The sequence below is a fragment of the Sprattus sprattus genome (genome assembly GCF_963457725.1).
Source record: "Sprattus sprattus genome assembly, chromosome: 16".
NCBI classification, from domain to species: Eukaryota; Metazoa; Chordata; class Actinopteri; order Clupeiformes; family Clupeidae; genus Sprattus; species Sprattus sprattus.
In genome coordinates, this window is record NC_137914.1 from 21,388,027 (window position 1) to 21,409,192 (window position 21,166).

Here is a 21,166-nt window from a genome sequence, read left to right on the forward strand (position 1 = left end):
AAGATGACAGAAATGAGTTTTAGTAGGTGTCTCTATTTAGAGTTTACAGTCCCCATAACAGTGTGTTAAAGTAACATTGCCCAGCTAAATTGGTTTCCCCATTGAATTGAGGTTGGAGTTGAAGTTGCTTCCCCACACAAGAACCCTATCTTTGCACTATCCACACAAGCACAAGAACACTATCTTTTGGCACTATCCACACGAGCAGCACTTTCCTCCTGGGCATCTACACTATCACAATCAATGCATACTGTACCATAGGGTCAGACCCATTCATGTATCTGTAAACACCCGACTCCTTGTGAACATATTCTCCCTATATGTGTATGTGATTGATGTATGTATGTCTTTGAGTTGTATAAGTGTATAAGCTACTGGATGACCTAAATTTCCCTCAGGATTAATAAACTATCCATCCATCCATTCATCCATCAATCCATCCATCCATCCATCTGTACATTTGGGGGGCAGGGGTGTGGCGTGTGGATGGGGCAGGGGGTGTGGCGTGAGGGTTGGATAGTGTTACGTGAAGTACACTTCATATCAGACTTGCTTAACAACATGACACTGTACTGTCTGTGGCTGGCCAGCTTCCCTCCCTCCCTCTCCAGGGTGATGGATGTCTTACCCTGACGAGAGCGGAGTCATGGCTTTCAGGCTGTTGGGATTACGAATCATCTTGTCTAGGGTGTTGACGTTCTGGCTGAATTTGGGCCGGTTGTTGCGGTCCTTCTGCCAGCAGTCCAGCATGAGCTGGTGCAATGCTGTGGGACAGTCCATAGGGGGCGGTAACCTGTAGTCTTGCTCAATGGCATTGATGACCTAAGTGGGTCACCAAGGGATTGAAGGTTGTAATGCCTTTAAGATTTACACTGTTGTTTGCTTTGATATTATGGCAATGTAATATATAATGTAATGTCATACAACCATAAAAAAACTGACTTGCTGAGGGGCAGATTACATTTACAGAATATGAATGTGTTTTAAGCATTAGAGGAAACAATATATATATATATATATATATATATATATATATAGTGAATAGAAAGGTAATGTATAACATGCAACCTCTAATGGTCTAATGTGATTGTATGTTTATATATATATAGTGAATATAAATGTGATGTGTAACATGCAAACTCTAATGGTCTTATGTTATTGGAATGAAACCTACATCTTGATTGCTCATGTCCCAGTACGGCCTCTCTCCATATGACATCACTTCCCACATGACGATGCCGTAGCTCCACACGTCACTGGAGGAGGTGAATTTCCTGTACTGAATGGCCTCGGGGGCAGTCCATCTGATGGGGATCTTCCCTCCCTGCAAGGAGAGATGCAGTCAGCTCAGGGGAAGGACAACACACACACACACACACACAAAAACACACACACACACACACACACACAAACACACACACACACACACACACACACACACACACACACAAACACACACACACTCACACACACAAACACACACACACCCACACACACACAGTGGGGCGATGGGACAGAAGAAGGAGATGGATTCTGGCCCTAAGGCTGTTTATATAATTACACCAGCCGCATATAGAACATAGAATAAACACCGAAGGCCTTCCAGGCAAGCACCACACACCACCAACCACCAGACTCACCAGCGCGCTCGTGTAGGTTGGGTCGGACGTGTCGTCCTCCAGGAACCGCGAGAGGCCGAAGTCAGAGACCTTGCAGACCAAGTTGCTGTTGACCAGGATGTTGCGGGCGGCGAGGTCGCGGTGCACGTAGTTCATGTCGCACAGGTACTTCATGCCCGCTGCAATGCCACGCATCATGCCCACCAGTTGGATGACAGTAAACTGCCCGTCGTTTTGCTGAAAAGGGCATTTTCTGTGAGTTACTTTACCTGGCACTTTTCCATAATTATACCGAGCAACCTCGGTGAGTGAAAACAGCACAGTTTGGTGCCAATCTGCAAGCTGTTATTTAGAGTTATTTAGCTGGTAAAACCACAGACTCATAAAGCTGAACACTAATATAAAGACAAATCCGACAGAGAACTAGTTCATTTGGCTACAGTGTGTGTCAAGCTGTGTGTTCAGCTACATGGTGTAGATATGAGCGTATTATTGTCCTTGAAAACATCCCTTCAGAGCTCAAACATTCATTACATTCCCGGCAAAAATGTATACTCAGTAGCACTGCTAAAAAAAGCTGAGCATCAGGAAGTAAATTATAGGATATTCATTCCTTTGACAAAATACCCTCAGAGCTGCATTCCCACCCAGCTTGAGTTGTTCAGGGAGGATATATGAAATGTGGAACACTTTTACAACATCTCTTTTAAAAAGACCCTGGGAGCTAAGTCGTTTCCAGCTTTCTTGGCAATGGCGTCCTCTGCCCTACGAGGAGCTGAGCGCTGTGGTGTGAATTCATTCACACCCCTTTCGGGCTGCTCATCTGGACGCACACACACTGGCCTGATCCAGCTGTGCTTCCAGCTGCACACAGCTGGGCCCAAGCCACACGGGCCCTCAGCCCGCCACACGTACACTCTGCACATGACTGCTAAAAAATGCTGTGCACAAGTACCCAGATATAGACTGGTTAGTGCTGTATATGCCATTTTTTGCTGATTTTAATATAGCCAGCTGTATTGTGCTGTGTCTATTTAAAGGGGAAACATATCTTCAGATGTTCAAAGTGTACTGTAATTCATCATCATGCTGAATACTGTGGGGTTAAATATCATGGAATATTAGGGAACTGTGGTCATTTTTGACTCAACAGCCGAGTAACTTGTATGCAAGTATAAGTGTAAATGTAGTGTAGGAGACAATTGTGTTTTTCGCAGTATGGTGTATTCTTTTCATTGAGGTTATTATTGCGTTCCACCATGAGGGGGCGCTCATAGGTCAGCACAGAGGGTCTCACCCTGAGGAAGGAGTCTAAGGAGCCGTTCTCCATGAACTCTGTGATGATCATCACGGGGCTGCTCTTGGTGACCACCCCTTCCAGGTGGATGATGTTGGGGTGGTCAAACTGGCCCATGATGCTGGCCTCCGACAGGAAGTCCCGCCTCTGCTTCTCGGTGTAGGCTGTCTTGAGCGTCTTGATGGCCACCAGGATCTCTCTCTTTCCCGGGAGCTTCAGGTTGCCACTGCACACCTCTCCAAACTCTCCTGTGGGATAGACAGTGAGAAAAAAAGAGAGAGAGACAGAGAGAGACAGAGAGAAAGAAAGAGAGAGAGACAGAGAGAGAAAGACAGAGAGAGATATTACAGACATTATTAGGGTATTAATATAGAGATAATGAGATAGATCTTAAAACCTTTTTCAATGCGAGAGAAGCTAAGGGTTTTCTGAGAAGGCACATACACATAAATGTAGAGGCATGCAATTTCTCAAGAACTTTAAGTACATTAACATTAAGAACAATTTTAGACATGAGAGCAGAAACGCAAAGACTATGTTCTTCAGGTTATTCCCATAAAGTGAGTCTCACCTGCACCAATGACTTCCTCGATCTTCACACAGGACGTCTCAATCTCTTTGGCAAACTCACGCACTGCCTCATTGGGGTCCTCATAGGTGAAGGGGTCAATGTAGATCTTCATTCCTGGAGACACTTGGAAAGGAAAGCACAAGCTGTAATTCTTGCAGTTGTCAGTTGTCCTCAAGTAACATTTCATTTGCATTTATGATACATTACATCACTTTATGTTACGTATGTAACATTACGGTACATTATGATACATTATGTTATGTCATGTTATTTATTACATTACTTTCATGTAATGTTCTGTTACGTTCTGTTAACTGTGATTAAATGGTGATTTGCTATATACAAAAGCAGGAAGTGCATGTGTGCTTTAGCATCTTAGGTTTATTTCCCACTTGCTTTGAGCAGCAGCCTACTGACTGAATGCACTAAATATCACACTTCATGCTCATTCCCTGCTCTGCTCTGAAATCAGGAGCGGCCCCTCTTGGGCATCGCTCAGCCCCGTGCCCGCTGGGAATAAAGATGTCATGTGGCGACGTCTGGCATGTCAGAGTGGGGTAGACAGAAGGGGTTGGGGGGCCGGGGGCCCAGTTACTCACTGTGGCCGCTGGTGTAGTGCTGCAGCTTGTCTGTGTACTCCGACTCGGTCCTGTCAGTGCTCCTCCTACACAGTGCACACCCACACCCACACCCACGCACACACACATTCAGCCTAATGTTAAACACATCACTTGGAAACACAATGTGTGAACAGCCACCCAAGGTACACTGTCATTTGTGGTGTGATTCACTACTCATCTTTGGTGGGCCTTAAAAATGCATGTGGGCTACATTTTTGATGTGAGCGAGGGGGAGGTTGATGAGAGAGAGAGCGAGAGAAAGGCTAGAGAGAGAGAGAGAGAGAGAGAGAGAGAGAGAGAGAGAGAGAGGCTGACTCACCTATTGCACACAATGACAAAGACTACGATGGCTATGAGAAAAACAACGCCTGCAGCCGCTGAGCCGATGATGAGAGGCAGCTTCTCCTTCAGACTAGAGTTATACTCCTCTGTGGGGGCACACACACACACACGCAGAAACACACAGAAGTACATATGAAAACACACACACACACACAAACACGCAGAAACACACAGAGGCACAAATATACACACACACAGACACAAACAAAAAGCGGAAAACGCAAACTCAAACACAGACACACATAAACACATACTTAAGCATGCTGTCCATTGCACAAGCACGCCAAATATTACAAGGACAATATGTCAAGTCACTGAAAAGGTGGACCACTTTAATCAGCCAGCTGGCATTCACTTTGTGTAAAACCTCACATACTCCCATCCATACAGAAACTCTCCATACTGTGAAAGCTCTGTGGCTCTTCTATATATCAACACCTCAGTCTAGATTTCTACACAGCTTTAGATCACCAGACACTGCATCAGTGCCCTGTCACAAGCTCTCACTCCAGTCGAGAGACTAGCAAATGGCTCTGGCTCTGGCTCTGGCTCTGGCTCTGGCTCTGGCTCTGGCTCTGGCTCTGGCTCTGGCTCTGGCTCTGGCTCTGGCTCTGGCTCTGGCTCTGGCTCTGGCTCTGGGTTTAGCAGTCTGCTCCATCGACCCTCACCATCTGAGTGACTCACTGATGCCTGGCAAAGGATCAGTAGCTGATATCTGGTCAAGCTGCAGGATCTGCCTCCCTGTGTCTGATTGTGCACTTAACTCCCATGGACACTTACAATGGATCATTAGTAAAACTAATCATTTTTAATGTGGCAACTATTGCTCCTTTACCATGGACCATTACACTGTACTGATCTTGCATGGTCTCTACCTTCTGGCTAATAAAGAAGGTTTCTGGGAAGTTGACAAACCTTCGGTCATGGTCTGGAAGTACATTTTCCCGCTGACGCGTCCGAAGCCGGCCACCGTTCTGGCCCGCACCTGGAACACGTAGATGGTGCCGGGCTTCAGGCCCCAGATCACCGCGGTGTTGGTCTGGCTCCTTGTGGTGGAGGAGTTCAACTCTGCCATGCTCTGAGGAAACACCACGGACAACTGCTACAACACTTTGGCTTACGTAGACACAAGGAACGCATGCACAGGCACACACTTAGACCTACTCTTTAATCAAGCCAAGTGAATGGAGGAAGTGTGGAAGAAATGTTAAAAGCAGCAGTTTAGGAAAGCATATGGAAGCAAATGGTCAGTTAAAATGACATTTTCCCATCTTTACTTCTATAAACAGGATCGTACAGTCAGAACTACATTCAGAACAAGCACACTCACAGACTGGAGATGTGTGTGTGTGTGTGTGTGTGTGTGTGTGTGTGTGTGTTTGTGTATACCTTCTCGTAGTACTGGAGCTCGTAGTCGAGGATCACCCCGTTGGGTTGGTCTGGTTGAGACCAGGACAGCGTTATGCTATCCACAGTCCTGCTAACTTGATGAATAATAGACACAGAGGATGGGGCTGAGAGAGTCAGAGACAGAGACAGAGAGACAGAAAGAGAGAAAGAGAGAGAAGTAACAGAGACAGACAGAAACAGATCCAGACAGAGAATGAGAGAGAGAGAGTACAGACAGAAAAGGAGAGAGGAAGAGACAAAAACAGAGAAAGAGAAAAGACATAGAGAGCCCATTAGGTTTCCATCGGTAATTTGTTGACATGATGTTTAATTCTGCAGCGCTGGCAATAACTACCAAATGTTTTGCCATGAAATAAGCTAAACTAACAGGAGCAACCGCGAGGCCCTGTCTACATTTAGCAGAGTGATGTATTGGAAACCGAGTCTGTCATTCAGTGGCACTGTAAATTTAATTAGGATTGGTAAAATGCCTGAGGATAAAGCACATGGCCCATAGAAACCCTCATCTGAGGACAGCAAGCCATGCCTTTGGCTTTCTCCAGCGGGGGCTTATATTAACTGGCTCTTTGTCAATGCACACAGGCATTTGGCTGCTACAGAGTTTCAAGTATCTCCATAAAGAGCGAACTGCAGGGCGCCTTTGCTTACTGTGGGAGACATAAAAGCATGAGAAATCAGAACGGCTTAATTTTTAAAACGCCGTCCCTGAGGAGCCAGCCTCGTAAAAAGAGGAAAAGGAAGTCTAAAAATATCGGGGGCGAGAAATCAAAACAGGTTAAAAATATGATGGAGTTCATAAAACAGCACGGGACGAGACAGCCTCTGTGTCGGGAGGCATTTCCATGGCACCCAGTAGTGGGCAGCAGAGAATGGGAGATCACTGAAGCACAGGAGGAAAGAGACTGCTGTGGTAAGACCATAGAATATGATAGCAGTGGTCTGTCTAGCACTCAGTGCGCTGTATTTCACATTACTGCCATAACATATCAGTATATTTCCTATTATTCAATGTTAAAGTTAACCCTCTAACCCTAATATAACATATGGATTATGTATGTTAAACACACTGTGTGTAGACCTTGGGGATTTGAATGGCCGGATGTCAATATGTCCTTGATGGGAAATTATGTGTGGGTAGTTCTGCTTTCATTCGGACGCATTTTTGAATGGTTTTCTCATACCATTTGTCTAAGTAATGGCCCGCCCTAATAGCTCACGCAACGTGTCTGCTAAAAAGCTTGCACAGTGTACCTACGCACAGAGATTGCAGTACCAGCGACAGGTACAAGCAAATAAATTCAGATTCCTTCCTCATTAGAGGCACTCCTCCTCTCCACTGCTCAAGCCATCAGAGCAGCACATACATCACAGTAATGGCTACTCTATCATGCAGCGCTCCCTGTTTGGAGTGGAATTTATGAGGCACAAGCAGTGCTCTTGACGCCCGGCATAAAAAAATCATATGTCCTTATGGCACACTGGACGGGAATCAGACAGGCAATTACGATGCTCTACATCTGCAAAGGATTTGGGGGATTTCTCTTTTTCTATCTCTCTTTTTTTTTCTTCTCGCCACTGGTATTTCCCCCCGCTGTGAAGTACAAAGTAATATCCACATTAATGGATACGCTTTAAAGCATCTACAACACAGAGGACTTCAACTTGAGTGCGAGTGTGCAATTTGAAAATGGGTATGTCCTGGGCTTTTCTTGTGGCATGTGACGGAACATGCAGTGCTTCTGATTAAATGTGATCTTCTTGAGGATCTCAGGGATTCATGCTTCTCTAAGAAGTCACAGACTGAATGTGGTTCTCTCTTTGGCATACCCATCAGTTGTTCCTCTAAAAAAAAAAAAACATTAAACATTAAAACATTCATCCCCCCATTGGTGTTTAATTTTTTGAATCAGGCTTATTTGGTATTTTGGCAACACTGTAACGCCTCTGAACTCTAAATTCCCCATTTCCAGCACAGCAGTGAACCTTCTAACTGTGGATTTGGGATTAAATCCCTCAGTGGCAAACTCAGCAAGGCAGTGCTATTTGTCAGTCTCTCCATCCAGTATCCCTAGCTCTGGATCTTCTCCCCAATCCATTTCCTATTTCTTCCTTCACTGGGGCTGGCTGGCCTGCTTGCCTTCTCCCCTGCACCCACTTCCATGGGTGTTAATGGTGTGAACTGCACTTTTTGTCTTCGCACAGCAGCAGCCAGGCGGTAATACAGGCTGACAGGAACACCGGTGGAGACAGAGCCTCCGTTGGCAGGGCCAGTGAGTTCACAGTGGAAATGCCCTGGGCAGAGCCCTCATTAAAATGCTCCACTAACCCCTAACCCCCTGCCACCCCCCCCCCCCCCCCCCCGACCCCCACCAATGCCTCAAACAGCTCTCAGCCCTCCACTCTTTTTTTGAAAATAAAAAAATGCCTCATAGCATGCCAACTTCTATACCATTTTCATGTCACAACCCCAGCGTTAAGGTTCAGAGCATCCAATGCCGTCATCTCCGTTTGGCCCAAGTGTTGTACAGAAGTGGAGCAGTGGGCCTAACAGAGTGGAGTAGAATAGAGTACAGTAGAGTGGAATAGAGTAGAGTGGAGTAGAGTAGAGTGGAGTAGAGTAAAGTAGAGTGGAGTAGAGTAGAGTAGAATGGGGTAGAGTAGAGTAGAATGGGGTAGAGTAGAGTGGAATATAGTAGAGTAGAGTAGAATGGAATAAAGAAGAGCAGAGTAAAGTAGAGTAGAGTAGAGTAAAGTAGAGTGGAGTGAGTAGAGTGGAGTAGAGTAGAGTACAATGGAATAGAGTAGAGTAGAGTAGGGTAGAGTAGAGTGGAGGTATATTAGAGTAGAATGGAATAGAGTAGAGTAGAGTAGAGTAGAGTAGAGGAGAGTAGAGAAGAGCAGAGTAAAGTTCAGTAGAGTGAAGTAAAGTGAAGTATAGTAGAGTATAGTAGAGTAGAGTAGAGTAGAATAGAGTAGAGTAGAGTAGAGTAGAGTATAGTAGAGTAGAGTAGAGTAGAGTAGAGTAGAGTAGAGTAGAGTAGAGTAAAGCAGAAGCAGAAGCAGCAGCAGGAATAAAAGAGCAGCAAGCCTAATTCCAGACTGGGCTCTGAGGAGTTGCAAATCCAGCCCAGATAGTCTAATGATGGAGTCATGCTGAGACAGAAAACTGCTGCTGGGGAGAAAATGTGTGCACTCAGCACATAAACTGCCTCCCTCCCAAACAACGACATAAAGAAGAGGAAGGTGCCCACTGTATTCCACATCAGGAAAGCCTTTATGTGCAATGTTAGTTCCTGCACATTTTCATCCATCTTTTTTTCATTATACCCTAATAATGACTAAAGAACAAAACAGTGTGTAGTTAAAAATATGCCTGTGAGTCTTCAGCTTCTCATCACTACCAGGCCTGATTACTTACCAGCCTGATTGGTGGTGATGTTGACGGAGGAGAAATGTGGTGAGTAGACGCTCTGGTCGGACACGCCGTTGACGGCCTGGATCTCGAAGGTGTACTGCGTGTGTGCGAGCAGGTCGCTGATGTGCACGTGCGGCTCAGTGAGGCCCAGCTGACGTGGCATGAACTGCACGTTGTCGCCGCAGCGTGTGCAGGCCCCGCGGCCTGCACCGCAGCTCTTGCAGATGATGTTGTAGACGACGTCGTCGCGGCCGCCCGACTCCCGCGGCGCGCTCCACTCCAGCCGCAGAGACGTCTCGTTCACGCTGGAGATCACGTTCTGGGCTGCGGAGGGGATCGCTGACGGGGGGAGGAGGAGGAGAAAAAACAAGAAGAGGAGAAAGAGGGAGAAGAAAAATAAAAAGGAGAAGAAGCACAGAGAAACAAGAGAACAAGCATTAGTTACAGTCATGTCTATTAGGCATTACAAGCCTCATATTTCAGGCAGGAGACTCCAGACAGATGACACTTCAAGCTGTGGCCAGACAGATACTCTCAGAGCTCATGTTACAGTGATGCCTATAGAGAATATTTACATGCTGGATGTGGCTCACATTGCTTACACACTTTACACTGAAGTCTAATAGGGTTGCTTCCCCACAAAGCTTACAGTGTTGTGTGGTAAGTTTATATCCACCCATGGCCACCACAGCTTCTCTACAAATGTCACTGCAATGCCAATCACATTTAAATACGTAGCAGAGACTTTTATTAAGTGTCAACTTACAGTAAGTAACGGTTATGAGTTTGTGTCATATCTGGAAACAGTCTTTGCCATGCATTGGCTAGGGTCCTATTCACCATTTGACAGTGAGGCTCAACAAAAAATGATGTCCTTCACTTTCAAACCAAAGATTTACACCCCCTCAGGACTTAACAATTCAGGCTGAGGTTGTATTGAGATTGTCAGTGAGATATATATACGTATCTGGAAATAGAATTCATGACCATGGCATTGCTAGCGTCTTACTCCAGAAATTCAGCTGCAGAGACACAATATACAGTGATGGCAAACCAAGAAATACTGGAGTTCACTTTGAAACCACTAATACACTATCAATTGAGGTTGTGGTTCCATTAAGACTGACAGTGTTATACTGCACCGCATAAAACAAGGGTTCTGTTCTATGCTGTATAGTATTACATTCCCTGGAAGAGGGATCAAGATGTCTCAAACAATGGGGAAACTGCTATTTCTACCTAAAAAGGGACATTTAATTTGAGAATGAAATAGAAAGACAATATCAGAAGCCTCACTCACGGTGATATAATTGAGGAAATACAATTATACCACATAGTCTGTCTGCCTTTCTTTGACTCTGACTCTGTGTCTGTGTCTGTGTCTGTGTCTGTGTCTGTGTCTGTGTCTGTGTCTGTGTCTGTCTCTCTCTCTCTCTCTCTCTCTGTCTCTCTCTCTGTCTCTCTCTTGAGAGGATGATTGTCTCCAAGCAATCCGAACAATTTCATTTGTGCCAGAGCCGGTAATCATCACTCCATTAGTGACATTTATTCCCAAGGATGTGGGGGCTTGTGGGTTTTGCACAATACTGCAGCTAATTAACAATTCTTTAATGGGAATTCAAATGAAAAGAGCAGCGTGGCCCAGGTCCATTAAGCACATGAGAATAATGCCACTCAACTGTTCTCTTTTATTATCTGTTCTTTTTAAGCATACCCAGGCCCAACCCAAAATCAATACCACTGGCAGAGTCCCCCCCCACCCCCCTCGACCAAAGAGAGAAGAGGCTTATGCAAATATAACTTCAGCCATTCTTCCCTGCATCCTTTTTTCCCCTCTCCCCATTGTGTCACAGGATAAGGAAGATAGGTCTACGTAACTTCAAAATAAAAAAAGAGAGGACAAGCGTATCTGGAGATGAAATATAACTCCTTGACATGGTTCATCATCTGCGTGTGTGTGTGTGTGTGTGTGTGTGTTGGGGGGGGGGGGGGGGTTGGTTGGGTGTCATGAATGCCATCAGTGAGTTCAATGGCTCTGATTTAAAAGGCTAATCGTAATTGTGTCTGAACAGCCGCCAATGGGCTCTTGTGTGGACTATGGCGCTGGTGTGTTTTTGTTGATGTTTTGTTGGTGATTCATTTGATTGCTGATCAGAGATAAGGGCCAGAGACACAAGGAGGCGGGGAGAAAGGCTGGTCGATACTCACTGGTGCAGGGCATCTGGGCCGGGTCGGTGTCCGTGCGGTAGTAGCCGTTGAGGCAGATGCAGTTTGTCGCCCCCTCAGTGGTGGTGCGGCTGTTGATGGGGCACTTCTGACACAAGTGCTCCCCCTGGGCCGCTTTAAAGGAACCCAAGGGACAGGCTGCAGCAAGGGAAAACGCACACACACACACACACACACACACACACACACACACACACACACACACACACACACAAACACACAAACACACACACACGCACACACCCACATACACACACACACACACACACACACACACACACACACACAAACACACACACGTACACACCCACATACACACACACACACACACACACACACACACACACACACACACACACACACACACACACACACACACACACACACACACACACACACACACACAAAAACAGAGGTTCTTGTGAGTCAGTGCATAAACAACATGGCGCGACAACTATTCAATTATAAACCTATTAAATTGTCACAAATCAGTGTTCCTATCAGCACATGATGTAAAAGAAAGCCAAACCCCATTCAGTGTTTATTTATTCCTTTAGGACAGGATATGGAGAGTGACTCTATTTGAGATTGGTTATGGAATACATAACATGGCTACACAACATGGATATGGAATGGGACTCTGTCTGAGATTGGTTATGGAATAATACACTGAGGCCAAAGGCACACAGGATGTGAGGAAACAGTTCCAACACTAAAGCTGAAACTTAAACTCTATATTTTATAGTATATTGTATATAGTATAACTATCTATTAGAATATCTTCAAAGGTTTAACTAGGCTTAACTAAGAACTGCAAAGACAAAAACACATGTGCTAGCGAGTAACAAGTGCAGTGTGTTATGATTCATGTAGACAGATGTCAGCATGTTGAAGGTTAAGTCATTTTTACCGCTGATCCAGGGTCTGTAGATCAACATCATACGCTCACCCTGAGGGCTAGAAGGCTTTGAGAGTACGCAACTGATGTCTTTGACCAACCTTAGTTGAGGAATTGATTTCTTTCTTATAGGATCCTATAAAGATTATAATACAACGCATACACTGAAAGAGGTCAAGGATAGTTGCTCGATTGCTACTGCTCTTAACTTGAAAGCCTTTCTACATGAGATCTAAAATGAAAAGAAATGGAATATTAGTCAATTGCACAATTTTATAAAATGTACTGCCTGCACTATTCAGCTTCACCTTGAAAGTTGTTTCCATTTGTATGTAGTTTACTCCTTAATTTCAGTGCAGCTTGTGTGTTTCTCTCCTGAGTCCTTGGCTTGGAGCTCATGTGAACTAGACTACTCCATGGGAGGACTGAACTGAATTCACTACTCAGTGAGAAAAGCCTTTAGAGTCAGCCTGGTGGAACTCATTTCTGTCTCACGCATGCCATGTGGAATAGACAGATATGGTAAGAGAGAGCTGCGGAGTCATTGCCTACCACACAATACCATGACGTGCCAGAGCACACCAAGCTGGTCAATGGGGCTAGACCAACCGTGAAATGGCACTGTCTACCTCCTACACCGAACACGCAATGTTCTTTTAGCGATGACGTGCTTGCTCTCTCTCTCTCTCCAATTCGCTCTCTCTCCCCGTATCTCTTGTTCTCTCTCTCTCTCTGTATGTGTCTCTCTCTCGCATTCTTTCACTCTATCTGTATCTCTTTCTCTCTGTATGTCTCTCTCTCTCTTGCTCAGATCACTGACTCCCCTGTAAACTGTGCCACTGTTGCCGTCTGTCTACTGGCCCATGGGAACACAGTTGGCCTCATTTCTTTGGTTTGCTCTTAGGTGAGATGGCAGGCAGGATTTGAGTGTGCACCAACCAACACATAACTGCACCTTCACTAGAGCCAAACGAAGAACTCATCATCACTAATTACTGTGTACATCACCCAAAGATCGCATTGGCTTGTAAACAGTGATGGCAGCTTACTAGTCACCCTCTGGGTACCAAAACAACAAAATAATGAATAATTGTAATGATCGAATAATAGTAACATTACCAACAACAACAACAACATCAGCAACAGAAACACCACCAACAACAACAGCAATAATACGAATTCATATTATAATTATTGGTCTTGCAGTTGCTGATATAGTTGTTATTTGCATATGTTGCTGTTATTTAATGAGCTTTCATCCTTTTAGGAAGAACAGGAAAATAATAAGCTTTCAGACAAAATCTCAAACCCCAACACTGACCAGTGACCCGTAACTTTGCTGGGTCCGTATCTGCCAAGTGACGCAGTTTAAACAGGAAATATTTCATTCAAAACATTTTAGGATGCAATTAACACTGTCAAAATGGATGTGGGTCTGGCAATGTTTCCTGCATCCAGTGGTTGTGGTCAACATCCAGCAACTTGGATGCATTAAATCAATCCCCAAACAGTTAATCTAAACATGGTCGAGTTGTGATAGCAATCCGACAGGAACCACAGACCCGGGTATTCAGATTCTCTCCTGCTGTTATACAGTGTGGTCTGACGCTTTTCAGACTGATGGAGAACACATGCATTGGATGACACTATGTAGACGTGCTGGGGAGGACCAAAATGGATGCTTCTCCGAGGTGCATCGGCAATCGCAATTTCACTATAAATTCCAACTAAATTGTTAAAAAAGCCACGTGTGTTGAGACTGATAAGGTTGTGTGTGTGTGTGTGTGTGTGTGTGTGTGTGCGCGTGTGTCCATGTGTGTGAGAGAGTTTTTCTGCCTTCCAGGCACCAATGCTGGAGGAACCACAGGTGCACAAACAAATGAAATTGCAAATCCAATAGCTGTTACTCTTCAAAGGCGAGAGGAATTAGCTCAACACCCCACCACCCCCTCCACACACACACCCACACACTCACTCACACACACACACACACACACACACACACACACACACACACACACACACACACACACACACACACACACACACACACACACACACACACACACACACACACACACAAACTCACTCACTCACACAAACACACACACGCGCGCACGTACACAAACGTACACAAACACACACACACACACACACACACACACAAACACACACACACACACACACACACACACACACACACTTACATACACACACACACACACACACTCACAAACACACACTCCTACACACACAAACAGATACACACACACACACTCTCTCTCTCCTGCAGCCAAATAGCACTGTCCCACCTCCACTCTGGGGGAGGGTAAAAAGCAGCCCCTCCACACCAAGGGCCATCACACACCAGTAAAGATGACAGGTGTGAAGTGCTTGTCAAAGTGCCGCTCGGATGATTGCATGTAATCTACCCACAAGAGAAGATGAGTCTTTCTATAATGGACAGGAAATAAGATGAGGAGAGGCGAATTACTGTCTCCTCACCCCCCCAAACCCAACACACACACACACACACACACACACACACACACATACACACACACACTCATATCCCCCCCGTACACACCTATTCACTGTATGCCCTCCTTCAAACTCTCTACACCCCGTTTCACGTGCACACATCCACTTTCAGTAGAAAATAATCTCTCCATTGGGAGGAGAAGGAGAGTGAGGAGCGGAGAGCGTGGAGGTTCACTTATAGACTTGTTTTTCCGAGCGCTGCTGGTAAATGCAGCGTGTCATGCTCTATTCAGCAGGTGCTCCTCAGCAGCATACACACCTTGTCTTAGGAGAGGAGAGCACTGAAATGAAACACGTATTTTCATTAAATATATGTACATATACACTGCGGTCCCCATCATCGCCGTGGCGACCTAATATTTGTCTTGGCTCGCTCCTCCTGGCGGAGAAGAACTAATAACAGAAAAGCTGTAGCAAACCCTTCAGCAGGAGGATGGGGCTGGCACTACGTGTCTCTGGGCTAAGAGCACATGACAGGAGGCAGGCCCCCGGACCGTATGAGGTGTTGGGTACAGTTATGGCGTGTGGGGTTGAGTCGTCAGCCCTCCAAGGAGCACAGGACTGGAATTTAATAGCTACCATGGAGAAGCACCAGAAGAGAGTGCGTGTGTGTGTCTATATGTATGTGTATATATGTGTGTGTGGAAGGAAAGTGGAGATCCCTATCCTTGGAAGACGCAATCTTTTGTGTGCTGATGACGGATGATTGGGCCGTGACGGTGGGGTACGGCCCGCCAGAGCTTTCATGGCTCCTCTGGTCCTCAGCTTAATGTGGCCATGTGACGGGTTTATTACAACAGCTGCGGGAGAGCCCGGCTTATTTTACTGTAATAACATACAGTAGGGGAGCCCTGCTTATGAATGTCACACCACACTTATGTTCCCATGGCTGTTTTCTCTGGGAAGAACACTACCTAAATGTACTCATGTCAGATACTGAGACATGTGATGTTTGTTATGAGGTCTTAAAGGCTGCTATTTAAGACCACATACTGAGGAAAAAAAGAGGGGGGAAATCAAATATCCATTTCTTTTTCTGCAACTTAGATTTAGCCATGGCAAAATGTGTTTGGATATTTTTGTACTTACCCAGTGACCACTTATACAGTTAATCTTTTCTCATGCCCACCACTGAAGTAGAGATCAACCGGATAATCCAACATGGAGTTTTGAGGTAATTAGATAATAGACCTTTTAATCAGCTCTTATAAACAGACAATTAAAGTGAGCAGTGTACTGTTGGAGCTCTGTGCCGGGGGGAGTGGGATGATTCCTTATACTGACATGAGGAACCCACACATTACCGTGTCTTCAAGGCATATGCATTATATATGATATTGACATATGTACCTAAATGTGCATCTGTCATCTAGGATATGAATGAAGAACGAGAATATTTGCCCTCCAGAGAAGGACATAGACATGGTGACAATCATAAAGTGATGTTGGATGACTAAGAAATAAGCAGCTAGGTCAGACACTCCTGGCTGTGCATCCATACGATCACTGGTGCCTGGGAGGAGTAGAGAGTCCGAGCCCATGTTACAGGAGAGTAGGGAAAGGAAAATCACAGGGCCGAGCGAGAGACCTGCTTTACTGATATTCTCTTACACCAGTCTGCTCCTGCTAGCTCTTATTTAGAGGTGGTGTGTGTTGGGATTGACACTAAATGATATTACAGAGGGAAGAAAACCAATCCCAGCAAAGGCCAGCACTAAATCATTCCTCCTTCTTCCACATATGTTTGCAGAATGGCTAAAACTCATGGCGAAAGCACCTGATGAAAAAGCACAACAGCACACGAGCCTTCATCAGGTTTCCCAACTTTTGTGAGGGACAAAAAAAACAAAACAATTCAGTTGCCTGTTCTTGCCAAGCCAGACCGCAGGAGAGGAACTATTATCCATTAAAAGTGCCCCGTCCACCTGATGTGGTTACCAAAGGATCAATGGACTCAGGTTCTTGTCAAAAGGGAGTATCTGTTTAGTAAAGCTCAGCCTTGGCAGGTGCGATTAACGATCCCCGTAACTACAGTGCATTCATTTTTGTGAAGTTTGAGCCGCATGCATCATTATGTTCCTGTCCTGAAGCTTATGTGTCACCCAAAGAAGAAGTCAGGAATGAGTGAATAAAAAATACTGTTTAGAAAAATAAAGAATTCTGTCAAGCTCTACATTGGCTAAATGAGATGTCACAGAAAATGTCTGTTAAGGCAAATGAGAGCATGGCAAAGGGAGTGCGTTCAGAGAGATCAAATCTCATGGGCTTTTAGTGTATTTTTAGTTACTTGATATGAGGGTAAAATCAGAGAGGATTAGTACACTTTAGCATTTGGTGCCCTATAAAATAAAAAAGACGCATTTTTCTACTACAGGTCATGTCAGTTTATAGTTTGACATAGCTAGGAGTTATGTTACTGAAATGTTACATCAGCAAGGGCCGACATTTTGTGAGAATCGATACATTTTAGATGGCCTGCCCTGTGCATTATGACTTCTGCTTCATCTGCGAGCCGGAGGAGCATAAATTATTGGGTGTGATCTTCACGTAAACACTGAAAAATGCATCCTCCATATTTCAAGTAGGTTAGCGTATTGCCAACTACGAGGATGAAAGATTAATACCAGAAAAGGGATAACTGTGCCATCATATTCCCGCCATGTGCACTATTTATGAACCTCTAAAGAAGCTTCCCTTCTCTTCCACAAATGTGCTACAATGCGTCTTATCTGTGTGACGAGTCGTTCACAGATAATATGAGTCAAATTATGAACTGTACATGGCAGTGGATAAATAGAAGAAAAAAAAACATAACATCCAGCTAAGCTAAGATGGGAGTAGGTGAGCTCTGAAAAGGAGGCAGACACACACACAAGCACAAAGACATGCACACACAGTCACACACAGACACCCCCCCCACACACACACACACACACACACACACACACACACACACACACACGACACACACACACACACACACACACACTCACTCATCATTACAACACAACACAGCCTCCATTGAATTCAGTCCCCCCTGAGATCCCCAGCACTAGCCCAGTGGGCTGTCTGGGATGGTTGGTGGAGAGGCCAGATAAAGGGCCGGGCTGACAGCAGCATAATGGGGGTCGCGGGGGACTGAGTGGGGGACTGAGTGGGGGACTGAGCGGAGCAGAGAGGAGTGGAGCTCAGGCAGCAGCTGGTCCTCAATCCAAATCCATGTCCATGGATCCCACCATAACCCCACATGGACCCTCTACTGACAACGGTGTGAATATCAGGAGAGGCCATACGACACACTCTCCACATGCCCGATCCGCCACTCTCTCTCTCTCTCTCTAGGTTACGGTCTCTCTTTCCTTGGGAAAAGGGATATTAAATAGATTTTAGGCAAAGATCTGATCTGGCCGTGGGGATCTTGAAAGATAAGGTCCATTTTTTTCAGAAGCTTAATTGAAAACAAACGCAGTGTTCATCTGATATGTTAAGGGCTGTGCTACATCATTCTCATTGCATTAACTATGCAGTCATAAGACGACGTATACAAATATTATCAAATAATTGACCATTGGACACATCAATTATAATGAGACATTAACAACATTAGATTACAGTAGGGCACAATCGGCAACATTATTTAGCATTAAACACTTTTTTGAAGCAATAACAAAAACATTGTATCTTGATTGCATTAAGCATACTCTGTGACTTTGGCAATCATGCATAAACACCACTGAGAGTCAGCATAATGTCTCATTGTATGTCCGAGCACATTGACATAATTTAAAGGGCAGTGCCAGTGACTAAAAAAGCTGTGATAAATGCAGACTTTAAGGTATCTGCACAGACAGCCCCAAAGGCCGACAGGGTCAGCGGGCTGCCACCTTTGCTTTCCTCCAGTCTGCAGGCCCTCCGCAGGATGCTGCTTGGCAGCCACTGCAGCGGGTCATCAAGGACAAAGCCCTGCAGAAGGCTTCTGCCTCTGCAGCTGAATCAGCCCTAAATCACAGCCTCAGTGTCAGTCTGCCTAGGAACATAAGCTCATCATATACCTTCACCCCATAAAACAAACACTGCCCAAATGACTCATTGTCTCAGCATCTCAAACGCGCACCTCGTGCCCCAGGACAAACTGGGTGAATTTAAATATTTAATCATGAGAGTTCATGGACCAGCTGGGTCTCATAGTAACACACACTGGCACAAGATAATGCAAGTGCGCGCTCGCACACACACATAAGCAAATGTGCACATACGCATTCATGCACACACACACACACACACACACACACACACACACACACACACACACACACCACACACACACACACACGCAAGCCCAAACTCACATAAGCACACCATATGCCACCTACAGACTGTCAGTTCAGTCTATTACGAGGAGTTGAGAAATCTGAAGTTACTCATGAGCACGACATTATGCGTATTACATACTTTCCCCTATGACACTCAAAAATACTGTATACTGCATCCCACAATGGCTCTCCCTTATGCCCCAGCACATGACCCTAATTCAAACGCTGTCCCGGCACACAATGATTAACTACCACTGCAACACAGAGCCTGACAGATTTAGCACCCCTTTCATACCTTAAAGGTAGATGTTACATTTTCATTAGGGGGGGGGCTAAAGACAGGGATTATTATGGGCTTCATAAATATTTGACAGGGAACTGGAGAGGAAGCGTGTGCTTGGAGGGCAGTTGCCACATCTGTTAACAGAGCTCTAAGCCAAGCGCTGGCAGGCTCGGCAGCCAACATCTTGTTTTCAGCCAAACGTGAGAGGCTCATTAAATGGAGAATGACCTGTAAGGGAGCTTTACTTGATCTTATCGCTCTAGCAGCGGCGGTGGTGGTGGCAGCAGTAGCGGAGGGTCTGGATGAAAGACTCGGGCGAGGATTAGTCCCCCCGAGTTCCTCAAGATGGCTAGATAATCCAGCGGGACTGGCAGGGGCCTCTGTGGCAACTAGCAGACGGAGACGGAGATGGAGACGGAAGCTAGACAGAGAGAGAGAGACGGAGACGAGACAGAGAGAGAGAGATGTCCTGTTCTGAGAAGTGAGAAGGAGCCAGAGGGGGCGACAGGAGCTTGCAGGATGAGAGGGTGTAATGATTGGAAGCCCCCTCCGTGGCCCGTGAAGAAAGCCTTCAGCACACAGAGGAGAATAAAGTGAGGGGAATCTCTAGAAAGTGAAGTCACACACAGACACAGACACACACAAAAATACTTCACAGAGCCTTTATTTCGCCACTGGCTCCCTGGAATTTGTATAATCACAGGGCTTAACAAGTCGGAGCTGGGAAAATTCAGATGTGTGGTCTACACCGAGGGGAGAAATATTTCCTTTCCTGGTGCCAGCTACATTTCAAAAACAAAACCCGACCTCACTTTTTCTAACTATGCCTACTGACTACTCAAGGTTACCACAAAACTCACACGCGCTCTCACATAACCAGCTTCAACCCAGACTTCTTCTGATGGCACCCCTTTCTTTTTTGTGAACTTTTTGGATTGAGATCACATGCAGAAACGTGAGACGCTCAGCCCATGTTGCGGCTTCAAATATTTGATTTGTATCAAGGACAAGCAGAATCTGTCGAGGGCAGCTCAATTTAGCGGTGCTTAAACAGCAAGCCTGACAGGTTAGGCCCCGGAGCAGAACTGATACCTCCGTGGGCAGGGCCTGAGCCACAGATCCTCCTTTGTGGCTGCGCTAGCGAACAGCCCTTCTGACAGTGACACCGTGAGGAATGATGATTTAGAGAGCTCAGGGCTCAGGTCCAGCTTAAACATTCCCCAGCCTAGTTCGCTTACGAAATCTCCTGTTCCTGTGTCAGAGATCTGCCCATCAGCCCGACAGACGAGCGACTGAAAACTCATTTCCTTGGGTATCACTGTACACACTTATGCTTTAAAAAATATATATTCTATTGTATTTCCATGCTCTAGACAGAAGTGCATTTTGCTGTAGTCAGTTGTGTGCGTTCTCTATCTACTAGCCACTTATTCACCAGCCAGGAGACCAAGGTCCCAGGATTCGGTCCAGTGAGTAAGACAAGGGGAGGGGGGGGGGGAGGCTTTTCCTCTTGTCTATGCAAGTGCCCAGAGTGTCAAATCATTCTGACCCACAAATTGGACCATTTCTTTCTATCCAAGTGAAACAGCGTTATTTATTTACTGTCAATGTCTTATGTAAATATTTTATGA

General features: G+C 45.5%; 1 protein-coding gene across 1 annotated transcript in view; it reads right to left on the minus strand.

The window, feature by feature from the left end:
* Positions 1–21,166, minus strand: part of ephb2a (eph receptor B2a) — a gene marked incomplete at both ends in the record, with an annotated part of 45,324 nt that overhangs the window by 1,090 nt on the left and 23,068 nt on the right. Inside the window, 11 exons of the mRNA XM_080853743.1 lie at positions 629–822; positions 1,175–1,324; positions 1,641–1,856; positions 2,917–3,164; positions 3,488–3,610; positions 4,087–4,151; positions 4,427–4,535; positions 5,365–5,527; positions 5,839–5,963; positions 9,278–9,613; positions 11,483–11,638. Coding sequence (XP_080709869.1) covers positions 629–822; positions 1,175–1,324; positions 1,641–1,856; positions 2,917–3,164; positions 3,488–3,610; positions 4,087–4,151; positions 4,427–4,535; positions 5,365–5,527; positions 5,839–5,963; positions 9,278–9,613; positions 11,483–11,638 — 1,885 coding nt within the window. The remainder of the gene's footprint in view (positions 1–628; positions 823–1,174; positions 1,325–1,640; positions 1,857–2,916; positions 3,165–3,487; positions 3,611–4,086; positions 4,152–4,426; positions 4,536–5,364; positions 5,528–5,838; positions 5,964–9,277; positions 9,614–11,482; positions 11,639–21,166) is intronic.